The sequence below is a fragment of the Piliocolobus tephrosceles genome, chromosome 3, assembly GCF_002776525.5.
Source record: "Piliocolobus tephrosceles isolate RC106 chromosome 3, ASM277652v3, whole genome shotgun sequence".
Lineage (NCBI taxonomy): Eukaryota > Metazoa > Chordata > Mammalia > Primates > Cercopithecidae > Piliocolobus > Piliocolobus tephrosceles.
The window spans coordinates 116,546,198-116,571,653 of record NC_045436.1 but is presented as its reverse complement, the minus strand read 5'-3'; the positions used below and the strand labels follow the sequence as shown (position 1 = coordinate 116,571,653).

The 25,456-nt window shown below is 37.7% G+C and overlaps 2 protein-coding genes across 7 annotated transcripts in view; one reads left to right on the top strand and one right to left on the bottom strand.

Moving 5' to 3' along the window:
- Positions 1-522: 522 nt before the first annotated feature.
- ANKRD17 (ankyrin repeat domain 17) overlaps positions 523-25,456 on the bottom strand; it is a 183,452-nt gene continuing 158,518 nt past the window's right edge. For 4 of the 6 annotated variants that reach the window (XM_023198491.3, XM_023198492.2, XM_023198495.2 and 1 more), the window contains 9 exons: positions 24,170-24,617; positions 23,215-23,370; positions 20,191-20,340; positions 17,091-18,724; positions 11,030-11,227; positions 4,418-4,666; positions 3,104-3,282; positions 2,686-2,850; positions 523-2,028 (listed from right to left, as the gene is read on the bottom strand). In XM_023198491.3, coding sequence (XP_023054259.1) covers positions 1,969-2,028; positions 2,686-2,850; positions 3,104-3,282; positions 4,418-4,666; positions 11,030-11,227; positions 17,091-18,724; positions 20,191-20,340; positions 23,215-23,370; positions 24,170-24,617 — 3,239 coding nt within the window. In that variant the 3' untranslated portion in view covers positions 523-1,968. The remainder of the gene's footprint in view (positions 2,029-2,685; positions 2,851-3,103; positions 3,283-4,417; positions 4,667-11,029; positions 11,228-17,090; positions 18,725-20,190; positions 20,341-23,214; positions 23,371-24,169; positions 24,618-25,456) is intronic. The other 2 variants (XM_023198497.3, XM_023198494.2) reach the window with 1 other exon arrangement.
- Positions 24,780-25,243, top strand: LOC111531277 (high mobility group protein HMG-I/HMG-Y-like). Its single transcript, XM_023198498.3, has one exon. The coding sequence runs from the start codon at positions 24,919-24,921 to the stop codon at positions 25,240-25,242; it is 324 nt and encodes a 107-aa protein (XP_023054266.2). The 5' UTR covers positions 24,780-24,918; the 3' UTR covers position 25,243.

Genomic DNA, 25,456 nt, shown 5'->3' with positions numbered 1-25,456 from the left:
TATTGGATAGCATTTGTTCTCCAACAGGATTATCTTAAGTAGAAAATAACCCTAGTTAACACAGGGAAGAATTAAGAAAAAAAAATTCATGTATAGAATAGTGGCAAGTCATATATAAAATACTTTGGTAAATAACATTATTACATCCCTTTTTTAGTAAAGTGCTATAATTTTATTTCATAGCTATATTTATTTGTAGGCTGTCTTTTAGCTCTCCCTTTAAATTTGGGCATATTAAACATAGGTGGAAAAACAAATTTATATATTTTAAGACCACTTCTTAAACTAAAAGATATGAATGTACTGTTTACAAATTTCTGGATATGTTTGAGAAGTCATGTTTCTACTCTTTACTCAGGCTTTACTCTTTACTCGGACTAAAGAAATCATTTGATTTACCTGACAATCAAGGAACCATATTAATATCATCAACTCTGGGTAATTTATATGAATTTTAGTTAGTGTTTATGCTTTACCAGTGTGAAATTTTATGTCTAATTAAAAAAAAAAGACAAACTGATATATACATTACTTGATTTTTATGCTTACTTTCTTTTACATTTCAACCATATAATTAATTTTTCCATGAGACAGGGTAGGACACATAATCTTCTTGGATACATTACTGTTTATTGTTTCAAGTGGATGGAATATATAAATCCCACTGAGTAGTTTAGTGTGGCCCTGTATCTTGTATAAACAGGTTAAATGGAGACTTTATATTGTAATCTGTGTATTTATGTATCTACCATAAATTGTCTTTGTGACAAATGCAAAATTTCTTTTATTACTTGGCTCAAATTAACTGTTGATCCTTTTCACTGATGATATACAAGTGTAAAAAAGCAGGAAGCCTTTAAAATTGAAAAAAGAAATAAGATATTTTCCATTAAATTACTGCAAATTGAAATTTTTATGTTGACTGTTGATGACTGAAAAGCCAATGTTAAGAATCAATATCATCCAATATAAAATAGTACATTGAATTGTTTAATAAACAGAATATTAAGAGCTTGTATATGCTGACTGGGAACAGTGGTGGCTTTTTAAATTCTCAGAAAGTTTAAACATTTTATAATTAGAAGAAACCACTGGTGATGATGAAGATGGTCCATCTCGATAGCAGCCATTACAGTGAAAATCTTGACAGAACTTTTTCACTATCAGCAAGATAATTTTACTGGTATTAGTGGTAAAGGTAACGAGAGAAAAAAGAATGACGAGATAAGTGTGTATTAGTTTTAAAAGTGAGAAAAGGTAATAAAACAACATGGAAAAGCCAGAAATTTCTTCTTCTATATGTGCCTTGCTACAAATAAACCAAAAAGAAAGCAAGATGGGTATTTTAAAAGCCAATGTGGGGAAACATCCAATGATAATGCCCATTATTTTACTTTATACTTAAATTACACAAGTAGAAAAGTTATGCTTATTAATAGTTTAATGTATGAAGGAAACATCCAGATTTCTGAATATGAAGGTACATATCTCACATTAATTTAAGTCTACATAAAGTAGAGCCTCTATACTGACATACTGAAATTTACTTTCTGCTTAGCCTTTTCTGTTATGTAAACAATTGTACATTTATTTGCCATTCTAAAACTTCAGGATCAAGTTTACATAATTTTGCTAAATTTCCGTGTTTGCTCAGAAGCAGTTTACAGTACTAAAACCAACCAGCCAAAGAACAGCTTCAACAGAAAGTTATGTTCAAAGGGCAAGAGGGAAAGAAAAAAAGAAAAATGATAAGAAAAATGCTAACTAAGGTAAAACGGATGATGATGGGGAATGGGCAGTCACAAATGTTCACAGAAAATAGGTCAGTTAGTAAGATCTTCTGCAAAAAGCCTACACACTTCAGTCAAGCACATCAGTAGAATGATTTGGGAGCATAATTTTTGTTTTCGGCCACTTGTGATTTCCTCCAAATGAAAAGGAATCTGCAGGCTAACAAGCTGATCCTCATCAGCCAAGCTGGTTCATATGCACACTGTTCATGTGAGGTGCCCAGGGTCCAGTCCACACCTATGAATATAGAGCATGCATTTTACAAAATATATATCTAGCACATATTTTATTAAAATAAAACTTTTAAAAACTAAGGAGGTAGTCTTCAATTTGCAATATACTAGGAACTAATGGAAAAAAAAATGATAAAACCTTTTTTCTATTATTTTCCTACCTCTTATCCCTCAAACAGAATCTGATTTACAACCTTTAAAAAAAAATCATTACCTGAGCATTTACAGATTCACGGTTGTGGAAGAAAAATAAATCAAAGATACTAAACATGCACTAAGCTAAAATATACAACCATTTATGTGAATTCTCAGAGTTACTTATAGCACCTTTAATAAATACCATGTAGGTGGTCTTTTCACACAACTAGTAACTTTAACATATAAAATCATATGATAGTCACTTTGCAACTTAAAATCTTTCATTTATTACCTGCTACCCAGTAGAATATACAATACCTTTCATAATTTTAGCCCCAAACCTGCCTTTGGTACCATTTCCCACAGCCCTCTGCTAGACTGCAGCTATAATAAATTTCCTTTAATTTCCTCAACTGCCCATATTCACCAAACTTTCTTGCTCTCATGAGTTACCTGAATCCTATTTGTCTTTGCATTTCTTAAGCACAAAATAAATGTTTGTTCACTCAATGATCAGCCTTACCGTTTGAGGGCCATTATTTTCCGTGGAGCTGGAAACCATCTTTATCAGTGAGTTCCAAGAAGGGTCTGCAGCATGAGGGCCATTAAATATGGGTCCTCCAGCACCATCAGGGATAGGTGCTACTGGAGGAATCATTGCATTCCCATACACAGAAAAAGGCATACCCTTAAAAAAGGAAAACATACACATTAACAACATCCAAGTCATTGTTCATTTTTCCCAATATAATCAATAGCCTTAAAATTGATATTTTAAACTTCACCTCATGCTGGCAATGTGTAACTTATCTAAGAAATCTAAAAATTATTACCCATTATATAATTTATTTTAACATTAGATTATACATATGTCTACTATACGCAAAATATTTTCTCAGAAAGTCCTCCCTTAAATAACTAGGACAAAATCAGGACTTTACCCCAACTTTAGGAAAGTCCATGTAGCCTGCAGGAACATGCTGATGGAATGTACCAGAAGGAGTTACAATTCCTGTACTCTCTCGCTCCATTGCCTGATGTTGTGAAAATACTCCTGGGTCAGACATCGGTCTGTGGATCATAGGATTTCCCATCCCAGGGTTACACCAGTCTACTTTGTCTGAGGGCAAACAAAGAGGCAAAACAAAAATAGGTAATATTTAAAATTAAAATAAAATATTTTCCGTTTTTCTAATATTTTCCACATTGAACTGTAAATTACTTCAATATAATAACCTACTTTTATATATTTACTGCAATATTTCTATGATTTGTACGTAGTGACATAATAGCTTAATGAAATAATCTAAAAACTTAGTGTTACAAAACAAAAGAAAAAAACCTAAGTACAACCTAAAGGGACTGAAAGGAAATATTAATATGTCCTTAATATGATGAAAGGAAGAAAAGAACATGCTTGCATTAGATATTTTCAGAAAGCAGTAATAAATAAATGTAATGAGAAAGGTCACATGGGGATAGAGCTCTTAAACAAGTGATGAAATATTCACAACAACAACAAAAAATAGGAATACAGATCTTTTAGAAATGACTATGATGCTGGGCATGGTGGTTCATGCCTGTAATGCCAGCACTTTGGGAGGCTGAGGTGGGTGAGTCACTTGAAGTCAGGAGTTTGATACTAGCCTGACCAACATGGTGAAACCCTGTCTCTACTAAAAATACAGGCCGGGCGCAGTGGCTCACACCTGTAATCCCAGCACTTTGGGAGGCCGAGGTGAGAGGATCATGACGTCAGGAGATCATAACCATCCTGGCTAACACGGTGAAACCCCATCTTTACTAAAAATACAAAAAACTTAGGTGGGCGTGGTGGTGGGTGCCTGTAGTCCCAGATACTTGGAAGGCTGAGGCAGAACTGTGTGAACCCAGGAGGTGGAGCTTGCAGTGAGCCGAGATCACGCCGCTGCAGTCCAGTCTGGGCTACAGAGTGAGACCCTGTCTCAAAAAAGAAAAGAAAAGAAAAAAAAAAAAAAAAAAAATCAGCCGGGCATGGTGGCGCATGCCTGTAATCCCAGCTACTTGGGAGGCTGAGGCAGGAGAATCACTTGAACCGGGGAGGCGGAAGTTGCAGTGAGCCAAGATCTCCCCATTGCACGCCAGTCTGAGCAACAAGAGTGAAACTCCATCTCAAAAAAAGAAAAAAAAAAAAATGACTATGAAAGTTAAATACTGTTTACATTATAGTTAAATGCATAAAGTTAATTTCTAGAGAGCAGGATAGAATATCCTACCTTGATTGCCACCAATCCCTTCAAAGGACCAGATGCCACTATGCCCTACTGATGTAGACAAATTGCTCCCAATAACAGATGGAGCTGACGTTCCAGTTTGCCTGATACGTGCAGAACGTTCAGTCCCAATAGGGACTGGAACTTTCCTGTCCTGAGACACATTGCTGGGCTTTTCTGACCCTAACGGTACTGACGATGGGGCAGGAGATGGTGCACGAACTCCCGAGGATACTGACTGTGCAGAAGAATCTAGAGAAGAGACATTTTGAAATAAAATACAGGTCATCTATATAGAACATGTAATTTTATGAAATCAAATCTTAAATTCAGGAGATGTTTTAAATACACTCAGAAAAACAAAATGTAAAAATAATACTTAAATAAAAATTATGCATATTAAAATTTGGCTAAAGTTCCATGACTTCAAGGTAGAATATGATATCAATGCTGCATGCTGCAAAGTGTTCAACTACAAAGTGTTCAACTACCATTAAACTAAATAATATTCAAATGAATTAACCCTTGACATTAAGTAACATGTAGCAGTAGAGCAATAAGACGTTTAAATTAGAAAACAAACCAACAACAACAGAATGGAGATGGGTAAGAATCACTGCCTGTAGTGGCAATCTCCAAACTGTATTCCTTGGGAACACTTGCTCTTTGTGTTATGATGAAAAAAACAAAGAGATTCAGCTATGTAATAAATTTGGAAAACCTAGCCTAAGAAAAAGAAATATGTTTCTTTGTTATTTATTTATTTATTTATCTTTAGAGACAGAGTCTTGCTCTGTTGTTCAGGCTAGAATGCAGAGGCACCATCGTAACTCACTGTAGGCTCAAACTCATGGGCTCAAGCGATCCTCCCACCCCAACCTCCTGAACAGCTGGGACTACTAACATGAGCCACCATGCCCAATTAAAAAACAAAAAAGTGTCTTCAAATTAGAACTTTACAGAACATTATATATGCTCATAAAATACCAATAAAAGGATCATTGCCTAAATCTGTTTTATTTTATCTTATGAGTACTTCATAGAACACGCTTTTGGTAATGAGAATCTTTTTTACTTGCGCAAACAAGGTGGATTTCTTAATTTGAGAATATTCATTAGTGATTCAATCTCTATACATTATTGAGAAAAACAAAAATAATCAAAATTATATTTTATGTGAAAAGCTTAAATACTGGCCGGGCGCAGTGGCTCATGTCTGTAATCACAGCACTTTGGGAGGCCAAGGCGGGAGGATCATGGGATTAGGAGTTCGAGACCAGCCTGGCCAATATGGTGATACCCCGTCTCTACTAAAAATACAAAAATTAGCCGGGTGTGGTGCCACATGCCTGTAGTCCCAGCTACTTGGGAGGCTGAGGCAGAAGAATCACTTGAACCCAGGAGGTGGAGGATGCAGTGAGCTGAGATCGTGTCACTGTACTTCAGCCTGGGTGACAGAGCAAGACTCTGTCTCAAAAAAAAAAAAAAAAAAAAAAAAAAGTTAAATATTAAAGCACTTTTAAATTAAAATGGTATAAATAATAAAGGAGTCTGAAGCTTAAAAAAATCAAGACTGTTACCTGCAGATTCAACAGAACTGCAGTTGAATTCCAAATAAGCCTATTATGTAAGATAAAAGAGAAAGACCTATAGCATTCCTGTTGACAATAAAATCACTCCAGAAAAAAAGCTATAACCTAAAATTCAAAAATGAACTAAAAGAAAGAAAACGATATGAAGGAACAGCATAATTCAGAATTAGTAAAACGGAAACAATATGACAAAACTCAGGAAAGTGTTAGAAGTAAAAGAATATTTCAGCTAAACACCAAATAAAACCACAAATTCTGCAATTATACATGCGGTAGAAAACAGACAAAAACTACAAGGAATACACAGACTTATAAACACAAAGATAAATAACAAAAGCTTGTTTTTTAAAAAACTACATATTGAAAGGCCACACTTAAACCTCTATGAAAAATCAACCCAGAACAACTAACACCAAGACATAGTCAGGGCAGGCAGGCAGGAAGGAAAGAAGGATAAACAAATGAATCCTGCTTTCCCCTAGATTCATCCCTGGGAGCCTACCCTAACCTCTGTGTTCACTCTGGTTTGCCTTTCATTTCCTATATCCTCCTAGAACCAAAGTAGAGCAAAATAACAACAACCTTCCACATTGTTTTGTTTTTTACGAGATGGTCTCACTATGGTGCCCACACTGGAGTACAGTGGCTATTCACAGGCACACTCACAGTGCACTGCAGCCTCAAACTCCTGGCCTCAAGCCATCCTCCCACCTCAGCCTCCTATACATTCTATTTTAATAAACAGAATTAGTAGGCTTGCCTGCTGACCTGCGCCATTTAAGAAGTTTACTCTCTGCACAGATTCTGCCACCCTTCCAGTCATAGTTTTTATCAGATGACTCTGTTTTCTGCTCCCTCTCTGCACAACTACTGGATTAAGGATAGGCACCCATCCAAGAATGATCCATTCTAGGCTAGTCAGTAATATGACCGAAATGGCCTGACCTGAACATATGAGCTGAGCCAATCACATTCCTCATCAAAGAATGGGGAATTAAAGGGTTAACTGGTTTAATTAATTAAGAAGTTGAACCACTGATGTGCATATACAAGATAAGATTATGAAGAAGTTTAGGTGTAAAGAGAGCGGAATGCAAGAAACTGACAAGAAACAGACCATAAGTGAGAGATCACAAATCCTCTGAGAGAGAGAGAGAGAATAGCTATCCCTAAGTCCTGGACGGTTTGGAAAATGGTTCTGCATAGCCTTATATAAACATCGCTTTCTCTGAAATTCCCAGGATGGGCCTATATTCCTTTCCATGAAAAAAACCTAACTAAAATAATTTTCACATCTCTAATTACTATAATTACTTCAATTAGACAAAAAAGCAAAATTTAATTCAGAGCCATGTTATTTAAAAACATCAGTTTATATATTAGAGAAATAGGTTTCAGAGGATGCGGCAGATCTAGGTTTTGTGGGGCCTTAAGCTTATACGATTTTGGGAACCTTTTTTAGAAGAACGCAAAATTGCAAATAAAAAAATCACGTACAGCACTTGGAAGTAGCCCATAAAATGAGGTGGCCTAAGGATTTAGGTTTCATTGACATCGTGGTAAATTCACCACAGTTTAGAAATGATAACAAAGTCCTGACTTAAACTTGAAAGAGCAATGTGATTTACATATTCAAAAAGTGGGGCCACTGGGTGTGGTGGCTTACACCTGTAATCCCAACACTTTGGGAGGCCCAGGAGGGCAGATCACTGGAAGCGAGGAGTTTGAGATCAGCCTGGGCAACATGGTAAAACCCCATCTCTCCAAAAATAATTAAAAAATTAGCCAAGCGTGGTGGTGCACACCTGTAGTCCCAGCTATTTGAGAAGCTGAGGCAGGAAGATTGCTTGAGCCTAGGAGGTGGAGGTTACAGTGAGCCAAGACTGTGCCACTGCATTCCAGCCTGGGCAACAGAGAGATACCTTGTCTTTAAAAAAAAAAAAAAAAATGGCGGGCCAAGGTAGTGGCTCACATCTGTAATCTCAGCATCTCTGCATTTTGGGAGGCAAAAGTGGGAGGATCTCTGGAGACCAGGAGTTCAAGACCAGTCTGGGCAACATGGTAAGACCTCATCTTACAAAAAATAAAAACATAAAAATAAAATAAAAATATTAGCTGGGTGCTATGGCAAGTGCCCATAGTCCCAGCTACTTGGGAGGCGAAGGCGAGAGGACTCCTTGAGCCTAGGAGTTTGATTGAGGCTGCAGTGAGCTATGGTCACACACTGCTGCATTCCAGCCTGCGCGACAGAGAGAGACTTCGTGAGAAGAAGAGGAGAGGAGAGAGAAGAGAACAAAAAGTGCTTCTACAGTAAAATTACATGAAAAGAAAAGAAAGGAGAAGAACAAAAAGTGCTCCTACAGTAAAAGTACACTGTACATTTCTCACGTTTTAGTTCAGTGTTTATTAAACATACCCTGAATTTAATCAGGAAGAAATAGTAAGAAATAAAAATAAAAGGCATTCTAGCAAACAACTAGCCTGTAGTCTTCATAAAATGAATCTTTCTTTGAAAGTTAAAGAAAAGCTCAGAGAATAGTTCTAGATTATTTGAGACTTGAGAAATATGGGAATTAAATGTAACTTGCAATACTAATTAGAATCTTGGATGATAGAAAATAATAAAGTTATTGAGATAACTGATGAAACGTAAATATGGACCATATATTAGATAATATTATAAAATGTAAAGTTTGCTGAATTTAAACACTGCATCATAGTTGTTGAAGGGAACATTCTTATATTTAGGAAACTAAGTTATTTAGGGGCAAAAGGGCTTGACGTCTACAACTAACTCTAAAATAGTTCAGGAATAAATATTACACACAGAGGAATATACGATGAGGAAAGGAAGTAATGTAGTTTAATTGGTGAATCTGGGAAAAATATACAAGGGATCCTTGTGGTATTCTTGAAAGTTTAAATATTAATTACAAAATCTCAGAGACATAACCAAATGCAATATGTGAGCCTTGAGTGGTGGTTCCTGGTTCAAGAAATACACATCCATAAAAAATGTTTTGGAATAATTGAAGATATCTGAATATGGACTGATTCTTACTGAATTCATGTTAACCTATTAGGTATTTGATAATGGTATTATGGTTGCATAAGAAAATATCCTTATTCTCAAGTGATGCATGTTTTTAGGTCTGAAGTGTCTTATCTGCACCTTATTTACAAATGGTTCAGCAAAACAGTAGAGAGAGAAAATAAATATAACAAAATAATTGGGAAATTTAGGTGAAGGAAATATGGATATTCCTTGTACTATTCTTTACCTTTTCTACAGGTCTGAAATTTTTTTATAACAAAATAGTTACTGGAATGTGGCAATAATAAAAGCAATTGTAATGCCCTCAACGGTACTCTGTATCTACAATATAGCACTATATTCAAAAGTATGTCTTAAAAAACCTAACCTGGGTGATGCGGTGGTACATGCCTGTAATTCCAGCACTTTGGGAGATGTGCAAGGATAATTAATATTCTATATGACTGCCACTATTTGACAAACCCAAGAAAAACTATGAATATAGAAATTCACTGCAGGCTACAATTTACCTCATGCTTTAACTGGCAATGTACTTGGACATGTATCTCTAAAATAATTACAACTTTTTACTCTTTCATTAAGTTAATTAGGTTAACTGTCACCTATTCTAGTATTGCTAGTTAGAAGAAATCTGATAGTCAAAAAAAAAAAAAAAACAAAACAAAATGGAGTCTTATTATAATTTCCTTAAGGGATGAGCAATTTCACAATCGTTACCTCAAAAACAAACATATCCAACCTTACTACAGAATTCTCCTAATTTGAGTTCAATTCCCTATAGCTGACGGATCTTCATTAGTTTGAAAATCTAGGCGCGGTGGCTTACGCCTGTAATGCCAGCACTTTGGGAGGCTGAGGTGGGCAGCTCACGAGGTCAGTAGTTCAAGACCAGCCTGGCCAACATAGAGAAACCCCGTCTCTACTAAAAATACAAAAATTAGCCAGGTGTGGTAGCACACGCCTGTAGTCCCATTTACTTGGGAGGCTGAGGCGAGAGAATCACTTGAGCCATTGTACTCCAGCCTGGGTGACACAGCGAGACTCCATCTCAAATTAAAAAAAAAAAAAAAGAAAATCTAATCTCTGCCTCAAAAGTCTGCCTGTAGTTAAAAAACACATGTGATAATGTGAAATCAGTTGTGTTGTTAATGCAGATGAGACTGAGATTGTTTTTCTTTTTTTTTTTGAGACGGAGTCTTGCTGTGTTGCCCAGGCTGGAGTGTGGTGGCATGATCTTGGCTCATTGCAACCTCCACTTCCTGGGTTCAAGCGATTCTCCTGCCTCAGCCTCCCAAGTAGCTGGGATCACAGGTACATACCACAATGTCTGGCGAATCTTTGTATTTTTAGTAGAGGCAGGGTTCTGCCATGCAGGCCAAGCTAGTCTCAAACTCCTGACCTCAGGTGATCCACCTGCCTCGGCCTACCAAAGTGCTAGGATTACAGGCGTATGTCACTGTGCCCAGACTAGATGAGATTTAAAGGTGGAATAAAAGGATGTAATTTTCACTTAAGGGTAGAAATCTTTCTCTTTCGTAGCTGTATTCTGAAAACTAAAAGTAAACATAAATTAATAAAAGGTACAAGGATTAATTTTTTTCCCTCAGAAAATGATCCCTCAGGACAGGCATGGTGGTTCACACCTGTAATTCCAGCACTTTGGAAGGCAGAAGGATTGCTTCAGCCCAAAAGTTTGACGAAACCAGCCAGGGCAACGTAGTGAGGCCCTGTCTCTAATAAATATGAAAAATAATAAAAATCCCTCTTAGAACAACTTCAGTATTTTAGGTTTGATAGAACCTAGGTTGATTCCAATCATTTAAATACCTAGAAATTTTTTTGAAATTCCAGACTTCCAAGAGTACAAATTATATTTTTATGGTATTAAAATTATGATGAGGTTTGAAACCTGATGTTTTTAAGAAAACCTATGCAGATTCTTACGGAATTACGGTGTATAAAACTTACCATTTGATGCTGATGAACACGGAGTCAACAAACTAAGCGGGGAAAAATGTTGTCTGTTAAAGTTAGCAGCTGCGGGTGCTCCTCCAAGGGGTGCCCCAGGTCCATACATCTGACCTCCTGAAAGGTTTGAAGCAAAGTTTCCCAAATGTGTTGAAGAAGGTGTTACAGAACCATATGGCGGGTCCATATTGACAATACCTATAATGTAGAAGGTCATCACAATTTATAATAGTTACCCCTGCAAGAAATAGACACACCTTAAAATTCTAAAAGGCCTTAAATACATTCAAAACTATTTTAGATAATTAAAAAAATACACCTGTAATCTCAGCACTTTGGGAGGCCAAGGTAGGAGGACTGTTTAAGGCCAGGCGTTCAAGACTGGTCTGGGCAACACGTCAATCAAAACATCACCTCAAGAAAAAAAAAAAAAATTCCTGGCTGGTTGTGGTGGTTCATGCCTGTAATCTCAACACTTTGGGAGGCCAAAGTGAGAGGACTATTTGAGCCCAGAGTTCAAGACCAGGATGGGCAACATCATGAGACCGTCTGTACAAAAAATTAAAAAAAAAAAAAATTAGCCAAGTTTGGTGGTGCATGTTTGTAGTTCCAGTTACTTGGGAGGCTGAGGTGGGAGGATTGCTTGAGCCCAGGAGGTTAAGGCTGCAATGAGCTGTGATGGTGCCACTGCATGCCAGCCTGAGTGACAGAGTGAGACCCTGTCTCACACACAAAAAAACCTAAAACTATGTAGATAATTATAAAAGAAACAATGATCACATTATACTCTTAAATTCAAATTATAATTTACTGGGAACAAATTTATTCTTGATTGTAGTACTTTCAGCACTAGTAGGCATTAATGTTTTAGTTAAAAAGGATCAATTAGTTTTCCTTTACATGGGCTTTTTGTCAAAGTGGACTTTTGTTGCCTTTATGGATCGCAAAATTAATTCAAACTTATTTTTAAAACCCGAAACCAAAAACCATATATTAAACAGAAAGTGAAACTTCCAGATGTTCCTATTTCAAAAACGAATGTATGTGTATTTGTGAGAGAGAAAAAGAGGAGCAAGAATAAATGTTTATCTTTACGGATCTTTAGATAACATTTTTTTTAAAAAATGTTTATTTTTAGGGATAAAGATAAAACATTTACTCTTCCTCCTCTTCTTCTCTCTTACAGATACACATTTGTTTTTGAAATAGGTTTATTAAAAAAGTTTACAAATGTTTACACACTAAACTATTTACACAAGTAACCTACCTGATTTTAGTCTAATGGGTTAAAACTACAGAAAAAAAGAAAGAAAATAATTGTCAATGATTTTCTTTTTTCTTTCTTTTTTTTTTTTTTTAATTTAGGAGACAGCTTTCTCTGTTGCTCAGGGTGGAATGCAGTGGCGTGATCATAGCTCACAGTAGCCTCAAACTCTTGGGCTCAAGCAACCCTCTTGCCTCAGCCTCCTATCTGGGACTACAGGTGTGCGCCATTACACCTAGCTATATTTTTGTTTTACCTTTTATTAGCTTTTATAGAATACATGTCAATATTGGATTTTATGCTTGAACTTGGGAGGCAGAGGTTGCAATGAGCCTAGATTGCGCCACTGCACTTCAGCCTGGGCGTGAGAGTAAGACTCCATCTCAAAAAAAAAAAAAAAAATATATATATATATATATATATATGATTTTAAATAGGTTTAAGGACCAAAGAGTTGTATAAAACTACAGGGCAAAAACGATAGGTTTAAGGACCAAAGAGTTGTATAAAACTACAGGGCAAAAACGGGCTGTAGATACAATTCTACAATGAAGAGATCTGTTAATTACATATTAACCACATGGCCATGCTTTCCACAGCCAATACTGTCATTTTTTCTTTGTTTTAAGGAGACAGGAGATTGCTCTGTTGCCCTTGGCTCACCACAGCCTCCACCTACTGGGCTCAAGTGATCCTCCTGCCTCAGCCTCCCAAGTAGCTGGGATTACAGGTACATTCCGCCACACTCAGCTTTTTAATTTATTTTTGTTGAGACAAAGTCTCACTATGCTGCCCAGGCTGGTCTTAAACTTCTGGCCTCAAATGAGCCTCTTGCCTCAGTCTCCCAAAGTGTTGCGATTACAAGTGTGAGCCACCACATCCAGCTAATCTGTCACTGATAAAATGCACTGTGAGGTTCAAAACATCACCTATATGATGCTCCTTGCTGAAATGTTCGATCTGAATCTAATCATGGATTGACATAATCACTGAATTAAACTTGCCAAAGAAGTCAATGTCAAGAATTGCAGAGGAAGGCAGTAGAATGCTTTAGATGGAGGGAGACCAAAGACACATAACAGCCAAAAGTAATGTGTGAATCTTGACTAAGTCTTGGATCAAATGGCAAGGAAAAGAGACACACACAGGCAGAAATAATGTATTTGGAAAAATGGCATTTTATGTTGGGTGTTATTATCAAATTCATTCTCATTTTATTGGGTGCAGTAATAGTGGCAGAGCTGTGAAGGCAAACACTGTGAAGACACATATCAAAGTATTTAGGGGTAAAGTATCATGTTTGAAAGTTATCTTCTCATGGTTTGACAAAAGATGGAGAAGAAAAGAAAATAGAGATAGGGTAGAAAGGGGGAAAAGAAGGAAAGAAGGATGAAGAAGGGGAGAGGTAGGTAAGACAAGACAAGAGGGGGGTAGAAAGAAAAGGAAGCAGCAAAAGAGAGGAAAAAAAGGAGGGGGGAAGGAAAAGGGGAGAGGGAGGGATGGGGGAGTGAGGGAGAGAGTTTGAAAAGATGTTAACAATAGGAGAATATATTAATAAATGTGGAAATACACAAGTATTTACTATGCTGTTTATTCTGTCCTTACATCCTTATGTGACTTAAAAAACTTTTCAAAATACAGACTATAAAAACAGATCTAAGTCTAAAATACAAATGATCAAGTTATTTACATAAGAAAAGTTAAACAAAGCAAGAAAAATGTGGAACACAAAATGAATTAGGAAGAAGAAGAGAGAAGTGAAAATTAGGATCTGAAAGAGGTTTAGGAGAAAATCAAAGGACATACTTCATATGTAATAAAAGGAGTATCTTTAACTCAAAATGACCTGAGTTAGGTAATTGATTTGTAAGTTAAACTTCAATGCTAATTTTGGCTCTAATCAACTATATACTCCCCAAACACCTCACCTTTCTTACAGAGGTCTTTCTTCTATACCTTTTCAAACAGTAGGAATTTATTTTTTTGTTCTCTAAATCTTAATTTTAATCTTTCTGAACTCCACATCTAGATTTTTGGAAAGGTAAAGTATTAAATTCCAATTACTATAAAAATGAAACTTAAAAGCATTTCCTATGCACTGGCACACAATGATCTAAAATCTAATTATATTGATTCTATTGTTTTAATATAAAAGAAATTAATTTTCATAGTACACAGAAATATTTCAGTTGACTTCCAGCAAAGAAATATTTACTGACCATGTTCATTAACTTTTATTTACATGTTACAGAAATAGGTAAAAATAACATTGAGTTCCCAGTAAACTTGGAAATTTTTGTCCCAGAATGTCATATTTCCAATAACACAGATAAGGGGGTGGCAACCAAAAGCCAAATACTAAATATTTTAGGCTTTGCAGGTCACATGGTCTCTGTCCCCACTACTCAATTCTGTCGTTGTAGCATAAAAGTAGCCTTATACAATATGCAAATGAATGGGCATTGCTGTGTTTCAGGAAAGCTTTCTCTACAAACACTGAAATTAAAATTTCATATTTTGTGTTGCATGTTTATTTTTTTTCATTTTTGTTTTTTTGAGACAGGGTCTCCATCCAGGCTGGAGTGCAGAGGTGCGATCTCAGCTCACTGTAACCTCTGCCTCTAGGGCTCAAGTCATCCTTCAACCTCAGCCCCCCAGGTAGCTGGGACTACAGGTGTGCACCACCATGCCCAGCTAATTTTTGTATTTTTGTAGAGATGGGGTCTCCCCTTAAGCCCAGGCTGGTCTGGAACTCCTGGGCTTAAGCAATGGACCCACTTCAGCCTCCCAAAGTGCTGGGATTACAGGCACAAGCCACCGTGCCAAGCCTATTCTTTTTTTTTTTTTGAGACGGAATCTCGCTCTGTCGCCCAGGCTGGAGTGCAGCGGCTGGATCTCAGCTCACTGCAAGCTCCACCTCCCAGGTTCACGCCATTCTCCTGCCTCAGCCTCCCCAGTAGTTGGGACTACAGGCGCCAGCCACCTCGCCCGGCTAGTTTTTTGTATTTTTTTTAGTAGAGACGGGGTTTCACCATGTTAGCCAGGATGTTCTCGATCTCCTGACCTCATGATCCACCCATCTCGGCCTCCCAAACTGCTGGGATTACAGGCTTGAGCCACCACGCCCAGCCTCCTATTCTTAAAAAAAAAATTTTTTTTTAAACATTTAAGAAATGTAAAAACAGGCAACAGGCCAAATTTGGCCCATAGACCATAGTGTGTCCATCTCTTACATGGACTGTCTTTAATTACTTGAAATGCTTATATTAAAACCCAATATTATTGCTTTAAATGGAAACTGGCATCCTGGATTAGATCCTACAATAGAAAAAGGATATTACTTGAAAAACTTGTGAAATCTGCCTAAAATCTATAGTTTAGTTAGTAGTACTATAACAATACTAACTTTTTTAGTTTTGAAATGTATCATGGTTATATGTAAGATGGTCACATGAAGGGAAGCTGAGAAATTATAAAACTCTTCTACAAATCTAAAAATATTTCAAAGTAAAAAGTTTTTTTAAAAAAAGCAATAGCTTACAATCAGGAGATCTTTATATCTTCTACATATATCAGTGTTGTCCCAGTAGAAATTTGGATAATAGAAATGTTCTAGATCTTTGCTGTCCAATATGGTAGCTACCAGCCACAAGTGTTTTTTAAGCGGTTGAAATATGGGTAGCCTAAGAAGCTAATTTTTTATTTTTAAAATTTTCATTAATTTAAATTTAAAAAGTACACATGGTTATTGGCTACCATATGAGACTGTGTAGCTCTACTTTAAAAATTATTTTAGAAACAAAAAAAAATGCGAAATAAAACCCAATTTTTAAAATCTGTTATTTGGTATTTGTAATAAACATAAACTTTTGGTGACAGTACTTTATTAAATTAAAACATAAGAGACTTCTGAGAGAGAAAAACACACCTAGGCCAGGTGCTGTGGCTCACGCCTGTAATCCCTGCACTTTGGGAGGCTGAGGTGGGTGGATCACCTGAGGTTGGGAGTTTGAGACCAGCTTGGCCAACATGGTGAAACCCCGTCTCCAGTAAAAATACAAAAATTAGCCAGGCATGGTGGTGCATGTCTGTAATCCCAGCTACTCGGGAGGCTGCAGCAGATTCAGAATCACCTGAATCTGGGAGGCAGAGGTTGCGGTGAGCTGAGATCACGCCACTGCACTCCAGCCTGGGCAACAGAGTGAGATTCTGTCTCAAAAACAAACAAACAAAAAACCCGCTGCCTGATCAGAAGGCTTATTTATGGAAAATTAAATAAAAACCTATTGTAGCTTTTTAACAGATTTTTAAAAATAACACCATACTAGGCAGGGCGTGGTGGCTCAAGCCTGTAATCCCAGCACTTTGGGAGGCCGAGACGGGCGGATCACGAGGTCAGGAGATCGAGACCATCCTGGCTAACACAGTGAAACCCCGTCTCTACTAAAAAATACAAAAAACTAGCCGGGCGAGGTGGCGGGCGTCTGTAGTCCCAGCCACTCGGGAGGCTGAGGCAGGAGAATGGCGTAAACCCGGGAGGCGGAGCTTGCAGTGAGCTGAGATCCGGCCACCGCACTCCAGCCTGGGCGACAGAGGGAGGCTCTATCTCCAAAAAAATAAAAATAAAAAAAATAAAAAAATAACACCATACTAAACACAAACAACAGCATGTGAGTCAACTAAATCCAACAATCTTTGTCTATATCGCCCAGAGTAAAAATATTAGAAAATGACCAAGAATTTTCACATCATTTGTGCACATGAACAGCTGCAGAATGTCAGAAAATATAAACTCACCTGAGGGACTTGGAGCAGGTCTCTGTAATGGTGGTCTAAAACCTGGAGCTTTGGAAGTATCAGACTGATGTAAAGGATCTGAATTTGGCAAATATGAGGATTTTCCTGATAGCATAGATTCTGGTGTTGACTGAGATGAAACAACAGATCCTCCCCAGAAGGCATGAGCAGAAGTAGGGCTGTTTTCAAACAATGTGCTAAAGGGCCCAAATGGTAAGGGGGCACTGAAATTGGGAGCAATAGGCTTATTTGCTGGATGTACTGAATTCTGACAAGCACTTTGTGTACTTAAGGTCGAAGGTAGCTGGACAGAAGAGGGAACACTGTGAGGTCTTTTAATGTGATTGACACTGAGGACTGCAACAGATGAATTTTGCACTGAAGCTGAATTCTTGTGAGGGGCAGTTGTGCCATGAGGGGGTGGTCTAATAGCAGGGGTTTCCATTTTAGGAGTAGGCTGGGGGCATCCTATTTGTGTCTGAGGCATAGGGTAAGTCACTGGGGCAGTAGAAGGCACCGCCACTGGAGCAGAACTTGTTGCTAAAGGGGGAACAGTCATTCTAACTTCGGGGGGAGGAACCTGAGACTGCTGAAGAGGTGGTCTTGGTTCCTGAGAAACAGATCCCGGAGGTTGTTGCTGATTAGAATGAGCTGATGAACTCCCAGAAGAACTGCTGCTGTTTGGAGGTCTAGTGTTTGTTGTTTCTACTACTGGTGGACTACCCGCTTCCTGTTCGGAGGAAGATGCCACTTTATTTGGAGATGCTGATCCACAATCCAAAGGGCTGTTTCTAGAAACCCCTCCTGGCTGGGCTGGTGGTGATGGGGAAGATGGGGATGATACTGGATAGTGTTCTTTGGCAGTAGGCATAGGATATGTGGCATTTGTGGGTGCAGTGCTGTTGTTGCTTGCCGTGGTTGTGACTGTTGTTGTGGTGGCATTGGATGTCTTCACAACTGTGACAAAAAGCTGCCTTCGGACAGAAGGTGAACTTGGACTGCCATTTGTAGATGTACCAGGCACCGTTGAAGCTGATGAACTGGTTGTAGTTGTTGGGCTTGAAGTTAAAGAACCTGCTGAATTCACCTGAGAACCACTGCTATTCTGATTGCTATGGCGAGGCACCATGTGAGGCTTAGGCGAGTTAGTAGCTCTGGCAGGGCTCAAAGGCCTGACAGGAAAAGGACCCCAAGTGGATTGAGCTGGTGGAAAAGTACCTCCAAAGTGGGTCATGGGCAACCTTGGTGGACGGATCTGCTGGAAAGTCTGAGCAGCAAGCAAAGCATGTGCAAACTGTGGAGGAGGATATGCTAATGGAAGAGAAACTGGAAAACCAGGCCTCACATTATTCACTGGGTTCTTAATGGTTTTGTGAGTGGATGCAGAAGAAATTGCAGGCACAGTGAGTGCTGTGGCAGTTTGAGATGTTGATGAAAGAGCTACAGTTGTCATTTTAATTCCCATTAAGGAAGTGTTAGCAGCAGTGGTGGTAGGTGCTGATGACCCTATTTTGGAATTTGCTGAGGAGCTTTTCAAACGATTCTTTGGAATAAGTTCATCAATTTCTTTGTCTGGATCCTTGATCAAAGCATTAATCAATTGAGTTGCTTGTCTTGTCGATTCAGTGCCACCCCTATAAATCGAGAAAAAAAATTAAGTACAATCACCCCTACTTTTGAGTATGTAAAGCGTTTTTAATACGTATGTATGTACACAAACACACACACAGTTTTGTGTGTACATACATACACACATACAAAGGACAGATAACAAAAGCTGGGCAGCCATTTTCTTACCATTCTTGAGGCATTCTACAAACAAAGTGATAAACTGTCCTGAATTACTACTTTTATTTTTCAGAGGAATAGTAAATGACTTATTTTTCAAAAATACATTTCACTATTGTTTCCTTAGACTAAGAAACCATTTTCCTACTGTAAAATACACTACAGTTAGAAAAACCACTGCACATAAAAGCCTATGTAATCCACAGTGTTACTGAAACATTTAATACTAAAAATATTGAAACAGTTAATCAACACTAAAAATAATACAAGTAAACAAGGAAAATAATAAAACCGAGTAAGAAAACAGTATTTTATTTTAAATCTTGGTATCTGGGATGACTCCATCTACTAAAAATTCATTAATAGTTTTTCTATTAGCAGGATAATTATTGTAACTCCTCTGGGAAGATGTCTTAAAATGAGGCAGGAATCCTGATAGTGCCAAAAATAGCCATATAAAACCTTAGTGCTGGATCTTCAGGAAAATATTTTGTATTTATGGAAACACAAAGGAGAAATTACCAATAAAGGGTATCTAGTTTCCTCTTTTCTAGATAAGATGGGCTGTGGCTACCCAACTACCCAGGGAAAAACCACTCAGAAGGAGAGGACAATGAATACAATTGAGATGGCTACTTGCTTTCTTATTTTTGAGGTATGATGTAACTGTTAGCCCTTACATATAATGCAAAGGGGCATCTGCCTCACACAAACAAACTTGTATCTGCCATCTAAAAAATATAAAACTCTTTTTCAAAGGAACTTGAATTTACTTTAAAGTAATTAAATATAGCTTCCTACATTCTTATGATTTCTTAGAACATCACTTTTATTTTAAGAATGTTCAGGCATAGACATACTCGATGGGTTATTCAAGATAAGTTGTATCTTCACTTCAGATTCAAATCTGAACTCAAATTCTAAAGACACAATCTCAGAGTTACAAATCTCAAAGGTTATTTGAGAAAGACAAAAACCCACTGCTTAAAATGTTAGAAACGTCCTCCCTGAAAGTCTCAGAACAAATTTTTAAGAATGTCATATAAACAGTTTATGTACAGAAACTATTTATTTAAACCTTTGCTACACATGCATACAAAATTCCTATAAAAGTCTCTAAAACACTTCACAAAAGTGTATTAACTAGGAAAAAAGAAAAGTATAAAGTTTATCTTCTCAAACACTAATAAAATTCCCATTTTAAAAAGTATACTATGTAACACAAAGTTCAACTGAAAATTCATATGGCTATATTTCATTAAGCTACAGTGCAATAAAATAAAGGAAGAAAATGTAAGAGACAAAGTTTTGCCTTATAGTGATTATCCGGTCTCCAGTCTTGTCTTTCTGTTTATCGATATCTATGTGTGCACCAGTAAACTCCCGAATAGCATTGATATTACAGCCTCCTCTTCCAATCACTCTGGATATCACAGTTGATGGAACAGACACTTTCTTTGATCTGTTTAAAAGTTGTATATATAAATTAAGATTAATCATTAACAATAGTTATTGTAATTTTAAAAAGGGGAAAGAGTATTACTAAAATGTTTTTCTATAAATACAGAATATTGTTGAATAAGCCTCATCTATTCTAGATGAACAGAGAAAAGGTCATCAGGAGCAACAGACAGGTAAGCTTTATTATAGCTTCTCATCTCATTATCAAAGATTGTTTGCTTTGTTGATTATCATTCTTGACTTGTATCTGTTAAGCACATACTATGTAGACACGTGCTGTGCTAATGCAAATACTAATGGTAAATAAGACAGACATGGATTTCTGCCCACATATATAGACTATGTACACACTAATTATGAAAACACCACGTCATGTGTTGCAATAGTGTGTACACACACATGCACACACGTATAATATATATACACACACATATATATGTAGATATCTATATGTGTGTATATATATTATATATGTATGTGTATATATATGCTGTTTGGGTATCTAATCTAGCCTCAAGAGTCAAGAAGGACTTCTTGTGGGCCCCTTTGGTGCTTTACTCATATGCTTTTTTTTAGTCTCTAATATATATAACTCAAAGAGTGATACTAAAAATTCATGACTGGGTGTGGTGGCTCACGCCTGTAAATCCCAGCACTTTGGGAGGCTGAGGCAGGCGGATCACTTGATGTTAGGAGTTCGAGACCAGCCTGGCCAACATAGTGAAATCCCATCTCTACTGAAAAAAATACAAAAATTAGCCAGGCATGGTGGTGTGCGCCTGTAATCCCAGCTACTTAGGAGGCTGAAGCAGGAGAATCACTTGAACCCAGGAGGTGAAGGTTGCCGTGGACTGAGATTGCACCACTGCACTTCATCCTGGGCGACAGAGTAAGGCTCCTTCTCAGGAAAAAAGAAAAAAAAATTCATTACTTCCCTGTATTCTTCTAGCAGCATTAAAATGACTATCCACAAATATGAAAACTTTCTAAAAATCTTTAATAATGTCCGGAAAAAGAAAATCCTACTAGAATTTAAAAAGCAAAATCTGAGGCTGGGCACGATGGCTCACGCCTGTAATCCCAGCACTTTGGGAGGCCAAGGCGGGTTGTTCACCTGAGGTCGGGAGTTCAAGACTAGCTTGGCCAACATGGTGAAACCTCATCTCTACTAAAAATACAAAAAATTAGCCAGGTATGGTGGCATGCACCTGTAATCCCAGCAACTCGGGAGGCTGAGGCAGGAGAATCATTTGAACCTTGGAAGCAGAGGTTGCAGCAAGCTGAGATCACGCCATTGCAATCTAGCCTGGGCAACAGGAGTAAAACTCCATTTCAAAAAAAAAAAAAAAAAAGAGCACTATCCATCTAATACTTGCAAAGTTACATTTTAATTTTAAACATTCAGGTCCAGGAAAGGTGGATATCGATTTCCTTTTTTTTTTTTTTTTTTTGACAGAGTCTCGTTCTGTACCCAGGCTGGAATACAGTAGTGTGATCATAGCTCACTGCAGCCTTAAACTCCTGGGCACAAGCAATCCTCCCACCTTCCCCAAGTAGCTGAGATTACAAGCACGAACCACATGCCCAGCTAATTTTTAAATTTTGTTTTTAGCAGAGATGGGGTCTTGCTATGTTGCCCAGCTAGTCTCGAACTCTTGGCCTCAAGTGATCCTCTTGTCCTGGCCTCCCAAAATGCTGGGATTATAAGCATGAGCCACAGGTGTCAGGCCCAAATTTCTGATAAGCTGATTAAAGAATATTTCTAAAAGAAATACAGTATAAAGTTCTCAATAAAGAGAAGCAGTCAAGTATAGTTCAAACAAGTAAATTATTCATTGAGAATGGTTAAGTAGTAAAAATTGTCATATTTTCTAAAAGGAAGGGCATGATCCCTGTTCTAAGTTACCTGACAATTACTTTTTCCCTAAGGGGCATGATAATCAGCCAGTGATCATCATTTCCAAATTAGTGAAAAACTTATTTGTATAACACAATATTAAATGCATATACAAAAACCTTATTTTTCTGTACAAAAATCTACAAAATCTATACAAAAATCTCTTATTATTGTACAGAGAATATTTTGATGATGTGATTTCAATTAATCCAATAGAGTGTGTATGTGAAGGAGTGAACAAGAGAATGTGTTTATAGCGTGTGAAAAAAGAGACAAATAAACATAGTTACGACAGGGGCAAGATTTGGTCCAAAATACGGAGGAAATAAACCAAAAACTGTATACTGTACTTAGGGATTAACAGTAGTTACTAAGTTTGGTTCACTATAGCTTTTGTTTCAGACAACCAAAAGTTTAAATTTTTATGAAATTTCTGGAAAGTTCTTTAAAATAAATTATTAAAGAGTTACAAAGGATCACATTTTTTCCGGATTTCAGGTGTCTTACCTCCTTTTAAGTTTCTGGGATATTGTATTCTTACTCTTGGATACATATTATTTTTAAAATCCCAAGCAAAACAAAATATTTTTATCCTGAAACCCTTAAAATAAAATTATCCTATGATTTAAAGACAAGTTACTATTATTAGATCAACAATTTAAAATCATTACCAACTCATTCATCAAATATTTACAAGTAGCTTTTATAATACTTCTTTGTATTATACAAGGCTTTGAGATAACAAAGCTGAAAAAGACACAATCTTAAACAAACTCCAATACTTTTGAGGGGCCAAATTAACATGTAATTTTTTTTCATCTAAAATATGGCACAGGCTCTCTCTGTTGGTCAGATTTAGCCTTGAACCATGAGTTTGTCTGCAACCTTTAGAAGAGTAGGAGGAATTTAATTACAAAGTAAATAACACTTGACTGTGATATATAGCACATAAAAAGAATGAGAAAAATAATTACTCACCTTCTTACAACTTCTTTCCATCCTTCTTCCCTCTTTTGCCCACGCTTAGGACTTGCTACTGTTAACTTCCCATTTGGAGAGGAAAGGGGAGATGGACCAGATTTTGTACAAGTAGATAGAGAATTACTGGTCCCTTCATTGATAGTTTCTGACAATCTTTAACAGAGAGAGGGAAAGTACATTAAATACGAAACAGATGTAGAATTTTAAAATGATAAAGGTAGTCTACTACACAATTTTTTAAAACTTATTTTTAAATAACAAATGACGACCTTATTTTTCACTTCTCCTCATATTTAGCATATAATATAAAGAGCTTTTTTTTCTTTTTGAGACAGGTCTCGCTCCGTTACCCAGGCTGGAGCGCAACAGTGCAATCACAGCTCACTGCAGCCTTGAGCTCTCGGGTTCAGGTGATCCTTCTGCCTCAGCCTCCCAAGTAGCTGGGACCACAGGCGCATGCCATCACATCGGCTAATTAAAAAAAAAAAATTATTTGTAGAGACAGGGTCTCCCTATGTTGTCCAGGCTGGTGCTGAACTCCTGGGCCCAAGCAATCCTCCCACTTTGGCCTCCCAAAGAGCTATTATTATAAGCATGAGCCATTGTGCCCAGCCTAAAGAGCCAACTTTAAGAAGATACTATCTAGGGTACATATTTAGCAGAGTTGAATCACAGTAATAACCCCTTCGAAACCAGAATCCATACTTTTCATGTGCTAAGTTTAACAACCAAAAAAAAAAAAAAAAGAAATTACATAGTAAAAATAATTTGATGTCTCATTAATACAAAATCTAAGCAAAAGCTTATTCTTCAATTCAATTGAAACTGTACCTTCTTTAGCACAAAGAAAAATCCTATTTTGCAAGCTGTGAATTTACTTTTTTTACCAAAACATTCAGTAATAAGGTACTTCATGACACTATAAACATTGAAAATAAAAATTGGAACTAACTTTATTGAAGCCTTGCCAGAAACAGATTTTCTCTCTTCCTTTGGAAATGTAACAAGAACCGATGGCTGCTTTTTGCTGCTCACAGTGGTAGTGACCACAGCTGGTGAATGATTGTCACTCTTACGACTGCTGTTGCTGTTACTACTTTCATCGCTGCAGCTGGAAATCCTCATGTTATCACTGTCCCCACTCTCGCTGGTACTGCTGCTCTTGGATTCTCCATTCACCTTCTCTGGCTGACTGTACGAAATTGGTAGTGGATCATCAAATATAATTTGAACGTTTTCTGGAGTAATTTTATTTTTCCTGTTTTTCCTCTTTGAACTGGTTGTAGTTATGGTATTATTTCTTTTACCATGAGAACCTGCCAAAGTTGTCCAGGTTGCAGATATACCTATGGTAGTAGTGGTTGTGGCACTTGGAGGCTCTGTCAGGACTTCAGGCTCATCTGTAAAAGTAGCAACACTGAATTAGCAAGTTCTAAATGTTCCCAGAACGTATTTAGCTATAAGCACTTGAAGAAAAGAAAAACTCAGGAGAGATACTCTACTACTATTAGCCATGTAAGTTATTCTCACATTCACTGGTAATGAGTTGGATAGGACTGATATACTCTGTGTCCTCACGTTCTGTTCAAAGAACAGCAGGCAGTTATAAAAAATGTTTTGGGGGGCATTTCTGGTGCTGGCGTGGCTCCAAGAAGGCCATTCCAGCCAGCACTCTTCCACCTGCTCCTTAGAGAAGGGAAGATGAGTGAGTCGAGCTCGAAGCGCAGCCAGCCCTTGGCCTCCAGGCAGGAAATGGACAGCACTGAGAAGTTGGGCAGGGGCAGGCCCCGCAAGCAGCCTCTGGTGAGTCCCAGGATAGCACTGGTAGGGAGTCAGAAGGAGCCCAGTAAAGTGTCAACACCTAAGAGACCTTGGGGCCAACCAAAGGGAAGCAAAAACAAGGGAGCTGCCAAGACACGGAAAACCACCACAACTCCAGGAAGGAAACCAAGGGGCAGACCCAAAAAAATGGAGAAGGAGGAAGAGGGGGGCATCTCGCAGGAGCCCTCGGAGGAGGAGCAGTGACCGTGTGTGCTGCCTATGCCTCATTTGAAGGAGCATCTTCCTTCTGGGACTGGATAGCTTTTGCTTTGCTCCCACCGCCCCCACCCCTTCCCCAGGCCCACCATCACCACTGCTTACGGCCACCACCTCCATCTTCCACCTGTACCCTCACCACCACACCAGACAGTACACCAGCCACTGCAGGGCCCCCATGGGCTGAGTGGGAAGCAGTTTT

Bases quoted from the DNA above. Each gene is read 5' to 3' on its own strand.
- LOC111531277 (XM_023198498.3), top strand. From the start codon at position 24,919: ATGAGTGAGTCGAGCTCGAAGCGCAGCCAGCCCTTGGCCTCCAGGCAG.